The 12,881-nt window shown below is 38.0% G+C and overlaps 1 protein-coding gene and 2 long non-coding RNA genes across 8 annotated transcripts; 1 reads left to right on the top strand and 2 right to left on the bottom strand.

Annotated features, from left to right (window-relative positions):
* Window positions 1-495: 495 nt before the first annotated feature.
* On the bottom strand, window positions 496-4,221 carry LOC148699047 (uncharacterized). 2 transcript variants are annotated; one of them, XR_015962920.1, is made up of 5 exons: window positions 3,971-4,221; window positions 3,782-3,879; window positions 3,115-3,175; window positions 2,715-2,808; window positions 496-1,941 (listed from the first exon to the last, which is right to left on the bottom strand). It is a non-coding gene; the product is annotated as an uncharacterized LOC148699047 (long non-coding RNA). The 2 variants fall into 2 exon arrangements; XR_015962922.1 differs by lacking the exon at window positions 2,715-2,808.
* A 1,260-nt stretch (window positions 4,222-5,481) lies between these two features.
* LOC148699046 (uncharacterized) lies at window positions 5,482-8,768 on the top strand. 5 transcript variants are annotated; one of them, XR_015962909.1, is made up of 5 exons: window positions 5,482-6,092; window positions 6,730-6,795; window positions 6,894-6,929; window positions 7,608-7,673; window positions 7,754-8,768. It is a non-coding gene; the product is annotated as an uncharacterized LOC148699046 (long non-coding RNA). The 5 variants fall into 5 exon arrangements; XR_015962915.1 differs by having other exon boundaries at window positions 5,484-5,919; window positions 6,018-6,795; XR_015962910.1 differs by lacking the exon at window positions 6,730-6,795.
* Window positions 8,769-8,956: 188 nt separating this feature from the next.
* On the bottom strand, window positions 8,957-11,537 carry LOC137720118 (L-type lectin-domain containing receptor kinase S.4). The gene has a single exon (XM_068459129.2). The coding sequence runs from the start codon at window positions 11,315-11,317 to the stop codon at window positions 9,236-9,238; it is 2,082 nt and encodes a 693-aa protein (XP_068315230.1). The 5' UTR covers window positions 11,318-11,537; the 3' UTR covers window positions 8,957-9,235.
* Between the last annotated feature and the right edge of the window lie 1,344 nt (window positions 11,538-12,881).

Here is a 12,881-nt window from a genome sequence, read left to right as displayed (position 1 = left end):
AAAAATCTATGATCATTAGTCATTAACTTATCAAAACGTGAAGTTATGGATTTTCTTCAACTTCGTTAAAATTTATATCAAAATATGTCACTTGCCAAGCATACGAGACTAAATCAAGATGCAAAATGAGAAACTAAATAAAAATATTGTACAAAATAGTCCCTCAACTTAACTCAATTGGAGAAATAATTCTTCCAACGTTACTCGTTTAAATGAAAGTTCTGACAGAGTTAACGAAAAAGACCATAACTGCTTCAATTAGATTAAGTTAAAGTTGAAGGACTATAAATTAAAATTTCGTTGCAAAGATTTTAATTAAAAAAATATATATAACTTTACTGCCCTTCATTATTCACATTACAATCTTACTTTACGCTACAATAACCCACTCAGTGAGTTTCGGCGGCCTACGACGAGAAAGACACCAGTTTACTTCACATATGACGCGACGCGCCCGCGCCCGCCCCCGCCCCCCCCCCCCCCCCCCCCCCGCGCGCTTACTTGTACGCAACGCGCCTCCCCGCTCGAATAAATGCCTATTGCCTTGTCCCGATTGTGACATCGGTGCAACAACGACGAACGAGCCCCTCTCTTTTTTCTCCGTCTTAAAAATCACTCAGACCCTCCACCAACTACGCCGGTTACTTCCTCCTTCTCGTGAAAAAGATGTTGGGTTCTTCTTCTAGTCTTGGGCAGTCATCTAGCAGCCCGTTTGGGTCCCTGTCGGAATTTGGGCAGACTTGCAGCGCAAGTAACAATCGTTTTGCTCCCATACCTTTTGGTTTTGGCTCGCAATTTGGAGGAACTTCCACTGGTGTATTTGGCACGCAAACGGGGAGTTCTGTGTTTGGAAGAACTTCAACTGGTGTATTGGGCATGCAAACAGCAATTGGCGCCAAACATGGAGGTCTATATTTGGAGGAACTCCAACCGGTGTATTTGGTCCGCAAACAGGGAGTTCTCAGTTTGGAGGAACTTCAACTGGTGGATTTGGCACGCAAACAGCAATTGGCTGGCAAACTGGGAGTTCTATCTTCAAAGGAACTTCAACCGGTGTATTTGGCCCGCAAACAAGCGGTAGAACGTTAACCGGTGTATTTGGCTCGCAAACAAGCAGTGGAACTTCAACTGGTGTATTTGGCTCGTTAACAAGGAGTGGGACTTCAACTGGAGCTCAATCAACAATATTTAGGAGCACAGCTGCATTTATGGACCAACAATGCGGGAGCAGTATGGTGGCTGTGCCACATGCTGCAAGTCGTGAATCTGATGGTGGCGGGAAATTGGTGTCAATATCAGCAATGCCAGCATATATGGAAAAAAGTCACGAAGAAATCCGCTGGGAGGCTTCTGAAAAAGTGTTGTCGATATCAGCAATGCCAGGACATGAAGAAAAAAGTCACGAGCAAATCCGTTGGGAGTATTATCATCAATTGGGAGATAAGGGCACTTCTTCAGTTTTTAGACAAACCTCATCTCCATCGATCTCTAATCTGTCAAGCTTTGCTCCGGCTTCTACATATACAACTTCCACATTCAATCTACCTCCATTGATCTCTAATCCCTCAAGCTTTGATCCGGCTTCCACTAGTACAACTTTCAAATTCAATCCCACAGCTCCTTCAGCTGCACCGACAGTGCCAGATGACAGTACAAGCAGACAAATGGGTTTTAATGAAGCAGCTCCGCCTTCTGTTTCCATGCCTTTCTCATCTCTGCCAATTCAGAATAACTATGGACGGTTTCCTGCTACTCAAAGCCCTGCAGCTGTACAACCAGTACAACTAGTACCCGCTCCAAATCCATTCGGAACGCTCCCTCGAGTGCCTCAGATGTCAATCGGTTGCGGTGAAATGATTCAATATGGAATTTCGAGCATGCCTGTCGTAGACAACCGCTGCTGCGCTTGTTAGAGTATCACATTTGTTAAGCTCTCGCCACCTGACAAAAAGGCGGGTGGTCAGGTTACCTGCAAGAAACTATAATCCAAAAAATGATGGTCCAAGGATCCCTTTCTTTATTAATTAGAAGAAGCAGCAGGTAGTTTGTAGTAATTTAAATCTTGTTAGAAAGATTGATATGTTCCCGTCCCGTGACCTGGTTTTCACAGATGATGAAATGTAAAAGTATTCAGAAATAAAAAGATGAATTTGTTTACTTTTATCTTGGGTAAATATTTAATTAGTATTAGACTGGTTTTATATGTTCTAATATTTCATGAAATTAGCGAGTTTTAATGAAAAGCTCACGGTATTGTTCACTTTAACAAAAAACCATATTTTTACATTAAAAAGTCAATCCTGGTACTATTCACTTTACTCTTTATTTTGTCCTTATCATTAAAACTCAAAGTTTTCAAACCTTTTTCATTAGTTTTCCTTTTTATTTATGGGAATTGTTATTAGCACTTATAAAATCTTATTTGACACTCCAAACTTTCTATAATTAGAAAGAAAAATACACTTGTGAGGAATGTAGAATAAGATTTTTGGAGTGCTAATAACAGATTCTTTATTTATTTATATACTTTTATATATCACTGAAATTGTGGGAAGTGACAATCTAACACAATTTCGAACGAGAATCGAATACATAACCACGTCATCAATACCTCTGCATGAACTCGTGAGACTAGGCGTAATAGTGATATACGCTCTAGTACTACAATTACGTGAAGACTGGCGTTATGCGCAATACATATGAGTCGGAGTTACCTATTGCAACTTGTACGACAGGATTGGCGCCTCAATGGATCCAAAGTGAGCATACGGTGCGATGTGCACATACATGTGAAAGACTGGCCCTGACCTGGGCGAGTACCAACATCGGTGTAGCAAACGATGCGCAAATAACATAATTATAATCATGCCACAACCATTCAACAATTCTAGTCAATATCATATTATTCATGACCATAAATAAAATTAAGGCATCATCTTATAGTAATCTTACCTGTGCATCCCATAGGATTATTTCATCATTTCCCAACAATAAGGCATTTCTTATAAACCTAAGTTTAATCATGGCAATCATGTAGAGAATTTACTATTAATTGTATATATGGAAACTAAGCAATATATATATATATATATATCAAAGAAAAGACCCACTCACAGATCATGTCGTTGAGTCAAAACCGCTTTGTAGCATTGACAGTCTTTGAGAAACGTTTTGCCTGGAAACGAAACCATTTAGGTAAATATAATGTATTGATGTAATTACGCGTTTTCGTACAAAGTACGGCTAATAAAGGAACTATCTTAAAACAGTGAAATTTTGAAAAACGGCGTCGAAATACGCTAAGGAGGGTACACGGCAAATTTTGTAAAAAGTCAACGGTCAACCCTAAAAGTCAACCGAGACGCTCTGGTGGTCAACTACGTTAAAACTTTATAATTTCACTAAATGGATGTCAAAAATGCACTTGGAACGTCGAAATTAGCCTAGGAGGTTTTCTGAGAAAATCGGAAAAACGTCAACACCAAGAATATTCTGAAATATTTGAGGCCCATTTTAGAATTGGACCAGGTCAGGTAACGGTCCAAGGCTTTGCGCCAGTTGGCCTAAGGTTTGGACCAAAAGAATATGGGCCGGGCTTTTTGGGCTTAAGGCCCCCCCCTTTTTTTTCATTTTTTTTCTCTATTCTTCTCCGGCCGACCGCCGGAGTCTGGGGACACTTGGCCGGGGAATTTTCCAGGCTTCACCTAGCTTAGAAACTCAACTAAAACAAACAGTGTAATATACCAATTTGAAGCTCGAAAGGAGAGGAAAAGAAATATACCAATAGGGGATCCTTCCATGGCCAGGATTGGCCGGAAAACTGCACGAAGTCGCCGCGTTTCTCGTAGGAAACTGGGCAACTTTCCCTCGCGGTGATTCCTGTATCAAAACATCACCAAAACATCTCAGAATTACCCTAATCTACTCTAAAACGTTGTCCAAGAAGGTTTAGGTTAGTTTCGAGGCTCACCTTCGCCGGAGTTCTCCATTTCATTTGGTCTCCGGTGCGAGGTCTGGAAGTTGTTCGAGTTTGGGTCCTAGGCTCGGAAATAGAGAGATGAGACAAGATGGGGGTGATGGTGACGTGGCTCGCCGGCGAGGTGCGAGTGGCAGTGGTTCCAGGCGTCGCTGGGTTTCACCGAGGAAGAAAAGAAGGAGGTCTCACGGGAGAGGGAGAGATGGAGTGAGGTAGGAGAGGAAAGGTGAGGTGGGAGTTATCTAGTGGAGGAGTAGGATAAGTGAGATTTGAAAAAGAGGAGAAATTTTTAATTGTCACGAAAACATAGATGGTATTACGTAATTTTATGTTAGTAATAAAAAATTTTAATTTTTAAGTTATTAATTTTTTAACATATATAATCCACCCTTTATAATACTACCTTGTATAACGTTCATACTGAAAGATCTGTCGACAAAGAGAGACAGTGTCCCGAGAAATAGGGTGACACGGGAGAGATAAAGAAATGAGGTGTGAGCCCCACGGGTCAATATAAATTAATAAAATATTTAGAATAACTCTCAAATAATATTAAAATAATAATTTAATAACAAAATAATCTCAAAATAATGATATAATAATTATGAGAAATATATAAAATAATAAATAGTTATTTTTTATAAAAGTACTTTTTAAATTTGTAATTTCTTAAAATCTTCTTCGCAACTCCGATTTCGATTATGCTTACGCCTATGCGTTTTTACCGTCGAGTACTTCGAGACAAAAGTAAAATAGTAACTTGTACATCTCACGAACTGATGGTCAATGAAAGTCAACAATCTCATCTCTAGGGCATTTTTGTCAATTCACTTATTTAAAATTAATAAAATTGTAAAAGTAAGTACGAATTGTCACATTAGTAGCTTATATAAGAAACCTGGTAATACATGAAATATCAAATTCAATCATGAAGATATTGCCCTCGTCAAAAGAATCAAAGAAAAAATAAAAAACATACCAGATCTTTCCTTACTATTAGACAATGATTACTTAACAATTCAAACAGATGACTTGGGAATAGGTTGGGGAGCTATTCTGTTAGCAAATGATGCTCCAGACTCACTAGTTAACACAGAAATACCGTGTGAATATGCTAGTGGAAAGTTTAAAGAAAAATCTAGGGGAATGGCTGGTTGAGATAATGGAATTTTAGGGTGACAGTCTCAAATAACAAGAGCTTTAATTTTGAGAGTATTTATGTCAATTTGATTACACTTTTGGCTATATTTGAAGATAATGTAAAAACTGACATTATGAATTTAAGGGTTAAATTATATATACTAAAATTCAGTTGATGAACACCGTTTATTAACAGTGATTTGACCGAAATGCCCCTCTTTTGATCACCGTGGCCCGATGTTTTTTTCGTGTTCAGCACAATGAAATTACGTGTTTACCCCCATTGTCCACCTGTCGATCATCGTGAAGGTTAGCTAAATTGGGTCTGCTTCAAAACAAACTCCACTTTTGCTTCTATTTCGTCTTTCCTCTCGGAAACATTACCTTCTCTCTCTCTCTCTCTCTCTCTCTCTCTCTCTCTCTCTCTCATAAAGCACCAACAACACTGTTTGGCTTGCATAGGTTCGTGAATTTGATGAAAATTAAAATGAATTTAAGGAAAGGAGTCTAAAGAAAGCGAAGGTATGCATATGCTACATGTTGAGATACTTCTGTAAAGTTTACAATCACACTACTTTTGTTGAATATCTCTTATGGCAATCATGCTTCCTTAACTATGTACTACTGCCTTACTCAAGCTTTTTATTCAGTTTTTGTACGCTTCGATTGGTTTTTCTGGTTGGTTCGAAATACTTTTGAGATTGGGAGACAACCCAGAAATTCAAATCAGGAAAAAAAAAAAAACCGTGAATTTGGTCCCGATTCGAAGACAATTTTCAGTCCAGAAAAAGCTGCGTTCCCTGGTGAGTTTTCCGGCCGATTTGGGGTTGATAATTTTGTGATTTGAATATTCTGTGTTTAGAACTGTATATTTGAATTTCGAAATGAGTTTTCTTTGCAGATTTCCCTTTTTTATTTTGGGGGTTTTGTTTTCAAACTTGAACGCCTTTGATTTCTGAAGCCCTCTATACTCAAGGTAAGCAATTTAAAAATTTGTTTAGGTTTTATTATATTGGAGTTGAATTTGGTTGCTCCTTGGAGTTTGATTTTGTTTAAGTTTATATTGAAGTTGAATTTGGTTGTTCCTTGGGGTTGATTTTGTTCAAGTTTTGGTGGATTAAATTTTTTTTTTTTTTTTTTTCATTTTTCTTATCCATTTCTTTTGGTGATGATACATGCATGTAAATGTCCACTGTAGGAGTTCTGTAATAACAGTTCTCCATATCGTGAGGGAATATATTGTCATCCAGTTTGTAGGAATGAGAGGACTAAATTGATGTAGCCTGAAATAGTTTAGAGGAGTGCATGTATAAATAATAAACGTAAAACTTATTTTTCGTGTTTTTGTTTAGCTTATTTATGCTTTTAACTACATGGCATAGGTCTAACATGATTAGAACTTTAATGTCATGATGTGTGATGCTAATTAAGCACAATATGAGTATCTGTACCAAGGAAAACATGAGCATCTGTCTGTTCCTATTGAGTCAAGTGAGGCATCGTATGCACAAGCACGAGTCATGACTAATTAATGACCTACAGAATAAACCATTTTTAAGACCTTATATCATTTGGATCTTTAGTTATGTAACAAGCTGGTCATTATGTTGCAGATTGAGACAAGTTTTGGAAAAGAAAACAAATTTAATTAAGTTTGGAGTTGATTTTGTTTTTAGAGGGTAAGTTCTCTAGCCGATTTGGGGTGGATAATTTTGTGTTTAGAACTGTAAATTCTGTGCAAATTTTATTTTTCTGATTTTGGGGGTTTTATTTCCAGGCTAGAACGCCGTCGTTTTCTGAAGCCCTACGCAAGGTAAGAAATTTATACTTTTGGTGGATTTGGAGTTTTGTTTAAGTTTGATCACATTGTTTCGCTATAATAATTTACATTGATTATATTGGAGTTGCAGTTAAATTTCATTGCGTTATTGGATGAGTTGGTTTGTTCTAAATTTTGGATAAAGAATAATTCCCATTTGGGTATATATACATTCAACTCCAAACATTATATAACCAAAGGTATGCAAGAATCAGTGTTGATTTAAACATACAGCATTATGTGTGTATTAAAAAATAATGGACACCAGAGTAAACCTATTTAAGTATTGACTTATTAGTTTGATCATTTTTCTCTCCCTCAAACAAAATGCAATTTTAACTGTGCAAGGTTAGGAATATGCACCTCTCTCCTTGGGGTTTTCAGTGATGTGTTTTAATTGAATTACAGATTTGAGTAATTAGATTTTTCAATGCTGTTATTTTTTTAACAATTTATGATGCTATTTGTAAAAATTGGTCAGGTATTTTTTTTTAACAACTATAATATCATTTGATTTCAATTCATAATTACTTCTTTTGTTAAATTTAACCTTGATTCTGTTAGTAAATTTTTATACTTTATGTCCAAATACATATATAGTATTTTATACGTATAATTTATTAAGTTTTATAATGTTGCTGAGCATTTTGAGTGCATTCTTTTTGTGTGTAGAGAGTGAAAAGTGCACTGTTCACAAAGGCAAAACAAGGACAGCTTCTACATATTGGAAGAAGAGAGGTTAGTTTGATCGTGATTTCTTTTTTGATTTGGTTAAATTGAAGTTGGCTTGCATCTAATTCAGTCATTTGCTTGCACAGGTTGAAATCACTAGCTTTATTAAAGGTGGTAACCGAAATCAACCCAAGTTCATGTTAAAACGATATCATAATTTTCGATATGGTGAGAACTGAGAACTTAGACCATTTCTTTTTATCTTTTCCATTTTTTGTAATTTAGAAATTGAATTACTTTTCTATACCTTTTTGTGATCATGCACTGAGAATTTGTTAATTGTGTTAATATATATGAGGTAGGATTTATACTTTCTAAGATCCATTTCTCATGTTTAGAGATTGCTTGGTTTCGTATTGTCAAATAGTTTATGAATTTCCATATTAAGTGCGTTAATATGTTGTTGCAATAATTTAATTAGATGTGATATATGTTGATGTGTTTATACCTTTGAAACATAATTTTTCACACAATTTCTAATCCCGCAACAATGTGCGGGCAAAACTTTATAGTTTTGACTATATATGATAAAAACTTCTATGCTATTGTATTTCATAGTAAGTTTTTTTTTAGTACCTTAACTTTAAAATCATCAAAATAATTTTTTTAACGGATCGAAATGGGTTACCCATGAGTTACTTGTGTGTAAACCCATCATTAACGAGTTCTTAACAGGCGCCCTGATAACGACTATTAGATATTGTGTTGACTTAAAATCTGTTATTTTCATGTCATTTTTGTGTTATGTTAACGAGTCGTGTAAGAAATTATCAAGTCCAACTGTAGACAAACCCGCTCCTGCGTGTGTTAGAGCATCACATTTGTTGACCTCTCGACAGCTAACACAGGCGGGTGGTCAGGTTACCGGCAAGAAACTATAATCCTAAGAACGATGATCCAAGGATCCCTTTTTTTATTAATTAGAAGGAGCAGATAGTTTGTAGCAATTTAAATCTTGTTAGAAAGATTGATATGCTCCCATCCAGTGACCTGGATTTCACAAATGATGTTATGTAAAAGTATTCAGAAATAAGGGGATGAATTTGTATTGGTTTTGTATGTTCTAATGTTTCATGACATTAAGCGTGCAAGCTCTTCTCATGTTTTTTATGTTCTATTTTTATTTATTTATATATTTTATACCACTGAAAGTTACAATCTAACATAGAACCTTAAACGAGAATCGAATACAGAACCTTGTCGTCGTCGACGTCAAGTAAGATATAATCAATGATGTGAAAACTTGTATAAACACAATGAATTTCAAAGATGAAAGAGGAAGATATAAATGCAGGTCAAAGAAACATCATTTGCCCAAGTCACAAGCCGACAAGGTGTGTCACAAAAATCAAATTTACATACATCAACGTAGAAATACTAACATAACTATAAACATACAAAAGAAAAACAAACAAGCAAAATACAAAAGGGAAAAAGAGGGGATTGTCAATCCTACATAGGAAAAACTTGAGCGTAGCTAGGAATTTTCCGCCCTGCCTCTATCTCTGACTTGATGTGAGAGATAGAGACATGGCGGATAAATCCCCCATTACACACTAGAATCCTCGCTAGCTTGGGTACCTGTCACTACCACCTCCACGACTACCAGATACTAAGGGAGGCGAGCCAGAACAGCCGTCGAAATCAACATCCGCATCATCACAGGACCAATCACTTGCCTTCACAAAACCTGATGATGTGGGATAAGAATGCACATAATCCTCGAACTCAACACCCTTCTTCCCATCATAAGCCCCGGGAGACGCCACTGTGTCCGGCAACGCTGCCTCACCCTCCAAGTACCTCACCACCTGCCTCATTGTGGGCCTTGCCTTGGGGGTATTATTTGAGCACATCAGCCCTAGCTTCAGCACCACCACAGCCTCCAGATCATCAAACTCATCCCCCAATCTGGGGTCCACAACTTCAAGAATTGCACCAGCTTTCCACTTCTCCCAAACCCAATCAACCAATATCACCTCCTCCGGCAGGGCTTTTTGTTCAATGGGTCTCCTCCCACACACCAGCTCCAGCAGGAGAGCACCAAGAGCAAACACATCCGAGCTCGGAGTCGGTTTTCCGGTCCGAGTCAACTCCGGAGCGAGGTAACCCAGTGTCCCAACAACCCTAGTTGTTGTAGGGTTTGCTCCATGCTCATACAATTTAGCAAGACCGAAATCTCCAAGCCTTCCATTCATCTCAGAATCCAAAAGCACGTTTCCTGCTTTTATGTCCCTATGAATCACAGTCTGCTCCCAACCTTCGTGCAAATACAATAAGCCAGAAGCTACATTTTGAGCAATCTTGAACCTCTGTTCCCAGCTCAAAATTGCTTTTGGCTTCTCAAATAAATATTTATCCAAGCTCCCATTAGGCATAAAATCATACACAAGCAACAAATCTCCGCGCCGGCGACACCACCCCAACAACTGCACTAAATTCCTGTGCCTGAGACGGCCAATGGTAGCAATTTCCGACACGAATTCCTGCAGACCCTGCCTCGACTCGTGCGAAATTCGCTTAACCGCCACTTGCGTTTCCGAATTCCGCAGTGTCCCTTTGTAAACCTTACCAAATCCACCAAACCCGATCACCTCTTTATCCCTGAACCCTCTGGTGGCCTGCTTCAGCTCATTGTATCTGAATCTATGAGGCCCAATGTCGAGCTCCCACGGCTCGATCACCTCGGCGTTCTTGATCCTGTGAACAATGTAGAAGCCCAATCCGGCGGCCAAGATAAAGAAAACAAGAACAGAAAGAGAAACGCCAACGATCAACGCTGATGAATGCTTCTTTTTCGGGCCGGGAAGTTTAGGCAGAGCTTCTAAATCCAGAGATTTGGCTTCTCCGTTCATCTTAAAGCTCCAACCGGAGACGTAGTGGGAGCTGGCGAGCAACCCCGTCGAAGCAGAGAACCCAACGTACATAAAATCTTTCAAAATTGGAGAAAGATCGACATCGAATGTTAAAATCGGGGATTTGGGTTTGATCGAATCGGGTGAAAGCATGACAGTGACTTGATTTTTCACCGAATCGTAGTCGACCCAGGCCTGGATCGGCAGCCCACTCTTGAGCTTGAGGTTCTCCTTCGTCGAATTTCCACCGCTGAAAAACCCAGCTGGGGTCGATTTGTTGGAAACCAGGCTGTTGATATCGATTCCGACATGGTTGTCGTTGATGTCCCCGAATTCGAAGTCTTGGACTGTGTCGAATTCGACGGCAAAGATGTGGTTGGAGAAGTTGCCGGCGACGGTGGCGTTGAGGATGCCGAGGTACTGGCTGGGAAGGGATCCCGGGAGCGATTTCGAAGGCGAGATTATGAAGGCAAGGCCGTGGCCGCCGAGCTTTGGGTACTCCGGGACGATGGTGAAGACGAAGGAGGTGGAGAAGGAAAAGGCTTTGCCGTCGGTGGGGATTTTGAATCGGACTGGGGCGGAGTAGAAGGCGTGGCCGAGGACTCTGGGAGTGTCGTCTGTGAGCTTGAGCATGCCGTTGGACGTGATTGCTGCGACGCCGTTTAAGCTCAAGTTGCTGCTGTGGGCTACGTCATAGAAGTTGTTGAAGTAGAGCTCTTGGTCGAGCTGGGTTTTTGCTGGGTTTGCGAGGAAGAGGAGGAAAACCCAGTAAAGAATGAACATTTGGTATGCCATAGGCAGTCAAGGTCGAGTCCTTGCTGGGTCTTTATTAAGCACGAGAAATTTTTAACTGTGGTAGGTACACAAGTGGTACATCATGTATTTTAATAAGATCGGTGAAATTTTTTATTTTTTAAGTTATTAACTTTTTAACACACACATATATATATATATATATCATCATTAATTACATGTGGTGTACTCGTTTATCAATCATATTGAAAAATCTCTTATTAAGCACATGATAATGGAGTTCAGTATATTAACGTATAGTGTCAAGTACTTAATACTACAGTCTAGTGGTATTTCCCTTCATTTGTAAATGAGAGGTCTTACGTTCGATTCTCTTCAGAGATAAATTTAAACTATATTATTGTTAACTAATTGTCAAGGTTAACCTAACCACTTTCCCTTTGGTGTATAATATCTTTGTTAAAAATATAAAACTGTTCAAAATCTCTAAGGAAAAAATATCTTTGTTAAAAATATAAAACTGTGAGCTCCTGGGATGTTCTCTCCGTACCCAGTAAATTAGTAATTGTAAAATTTACATATGCAGATGGAAATTTTTATGAGAATTATTATTGGCATTTCAAATTTCTCATTATACATTCTAAATTTTTTATATTTAGAAAGAAAAATACACTTATGAGGAATGCAGAATGAGATTTTTGAAGTACCAATAACACTTTTCATTTTTATATTCTTTTTTTTTTTTATATTTTTTATGCTTTTTTTTACTTTTAGAGTTTTGGATCTTGGTTATTTCCACATTTCCCAATCCAATGTGTAGAAATAACAGTTTTTCGTTTTGTTCGTGACGTATTTTTAACGGCACCTGGGGGCGGCTCAATTGGGTTTGCGGAATAAAACAGTCGGTGGGCCAACAGTTCTTATTTTGAGGCGGGTCATTGGGTTCGTGCTAGTGCGGAGTGGGATTCTCGTCTTTTATTCTCATCATCTTTTCTTATCTTCTCTCAAACTTCGTTTTTTATCTTAGTGTTTTAATAAAAAAAATTAATATAAAATGTTAATATAACTTAACCGTAACCATTCAAGTAGAAGAGAAAGAAAAAAGAGAGAGCTTAAGTGATGAGAGAATCAACCTCTGGAGTAGAGGACTGGATTGAATTTGTGATGGAGGACCCAATGGTGGGCTATCACCTCACCTCGTCAATCATCGTAGAAAATGGTTTGAATTAAATTAATAGACTTGAGATCAAATTTTTACATCAGAAAATGTGAAAGTAACAAGAGATCAAAATTTTAATTAAATTTGTAAATTAAATGCTGTGTCATAAATAATAAATAAGTATGTTAATTAACATTTAAGTACTAATTCAATTATCTTCAATCACATCATTTATCTTACAAAATGATTAGAGCTGCATTTTTTAAAACCGTTCAGTTATTGGTGAAGTGATAATTCTCTTTGTACTTTGTAGAGTAAACCCTAGGTAAGACCTTAACAATCATTTTCACACAAAAACACAAAGAAGCGTACCATGAATTAGAGGCGGCGTGACGCACGTCTCTTATTAGTAATCAGTCATTTTGGTCCTCATGCATGTTGATTGTT

This window comes from Pyrus communis, chromosome 1, assembly GCF_041283825.1.
Source record: "Pyrus communis isolate YQ-2024b chromosome 1, ASM4128382v1, whole genome shotgun sequence".
In the NCBI taxonomy this organism is placed as follows: Eukaryota; Viridiplantae; Streptophyta; class Magnoliopsida; order Rosales; family Rosaceae; genus Pyrus; species Pyrus communis.
The sequence above is the reverse complement of the archived record's forward strand: the minus strand, read 5'-3'. Positions and strand labels throughout refer to the sequence as shown.

Excerpts from the sequence above, each read along its gene's own strand:
- LOC137720118 (XM_068459129.2), bottom strand. The coding sequence starts at position 11,317 with ATGGCATACCAAATGTTCATTCTTTACTGGGTTTTCCTCCTCTTCCTC.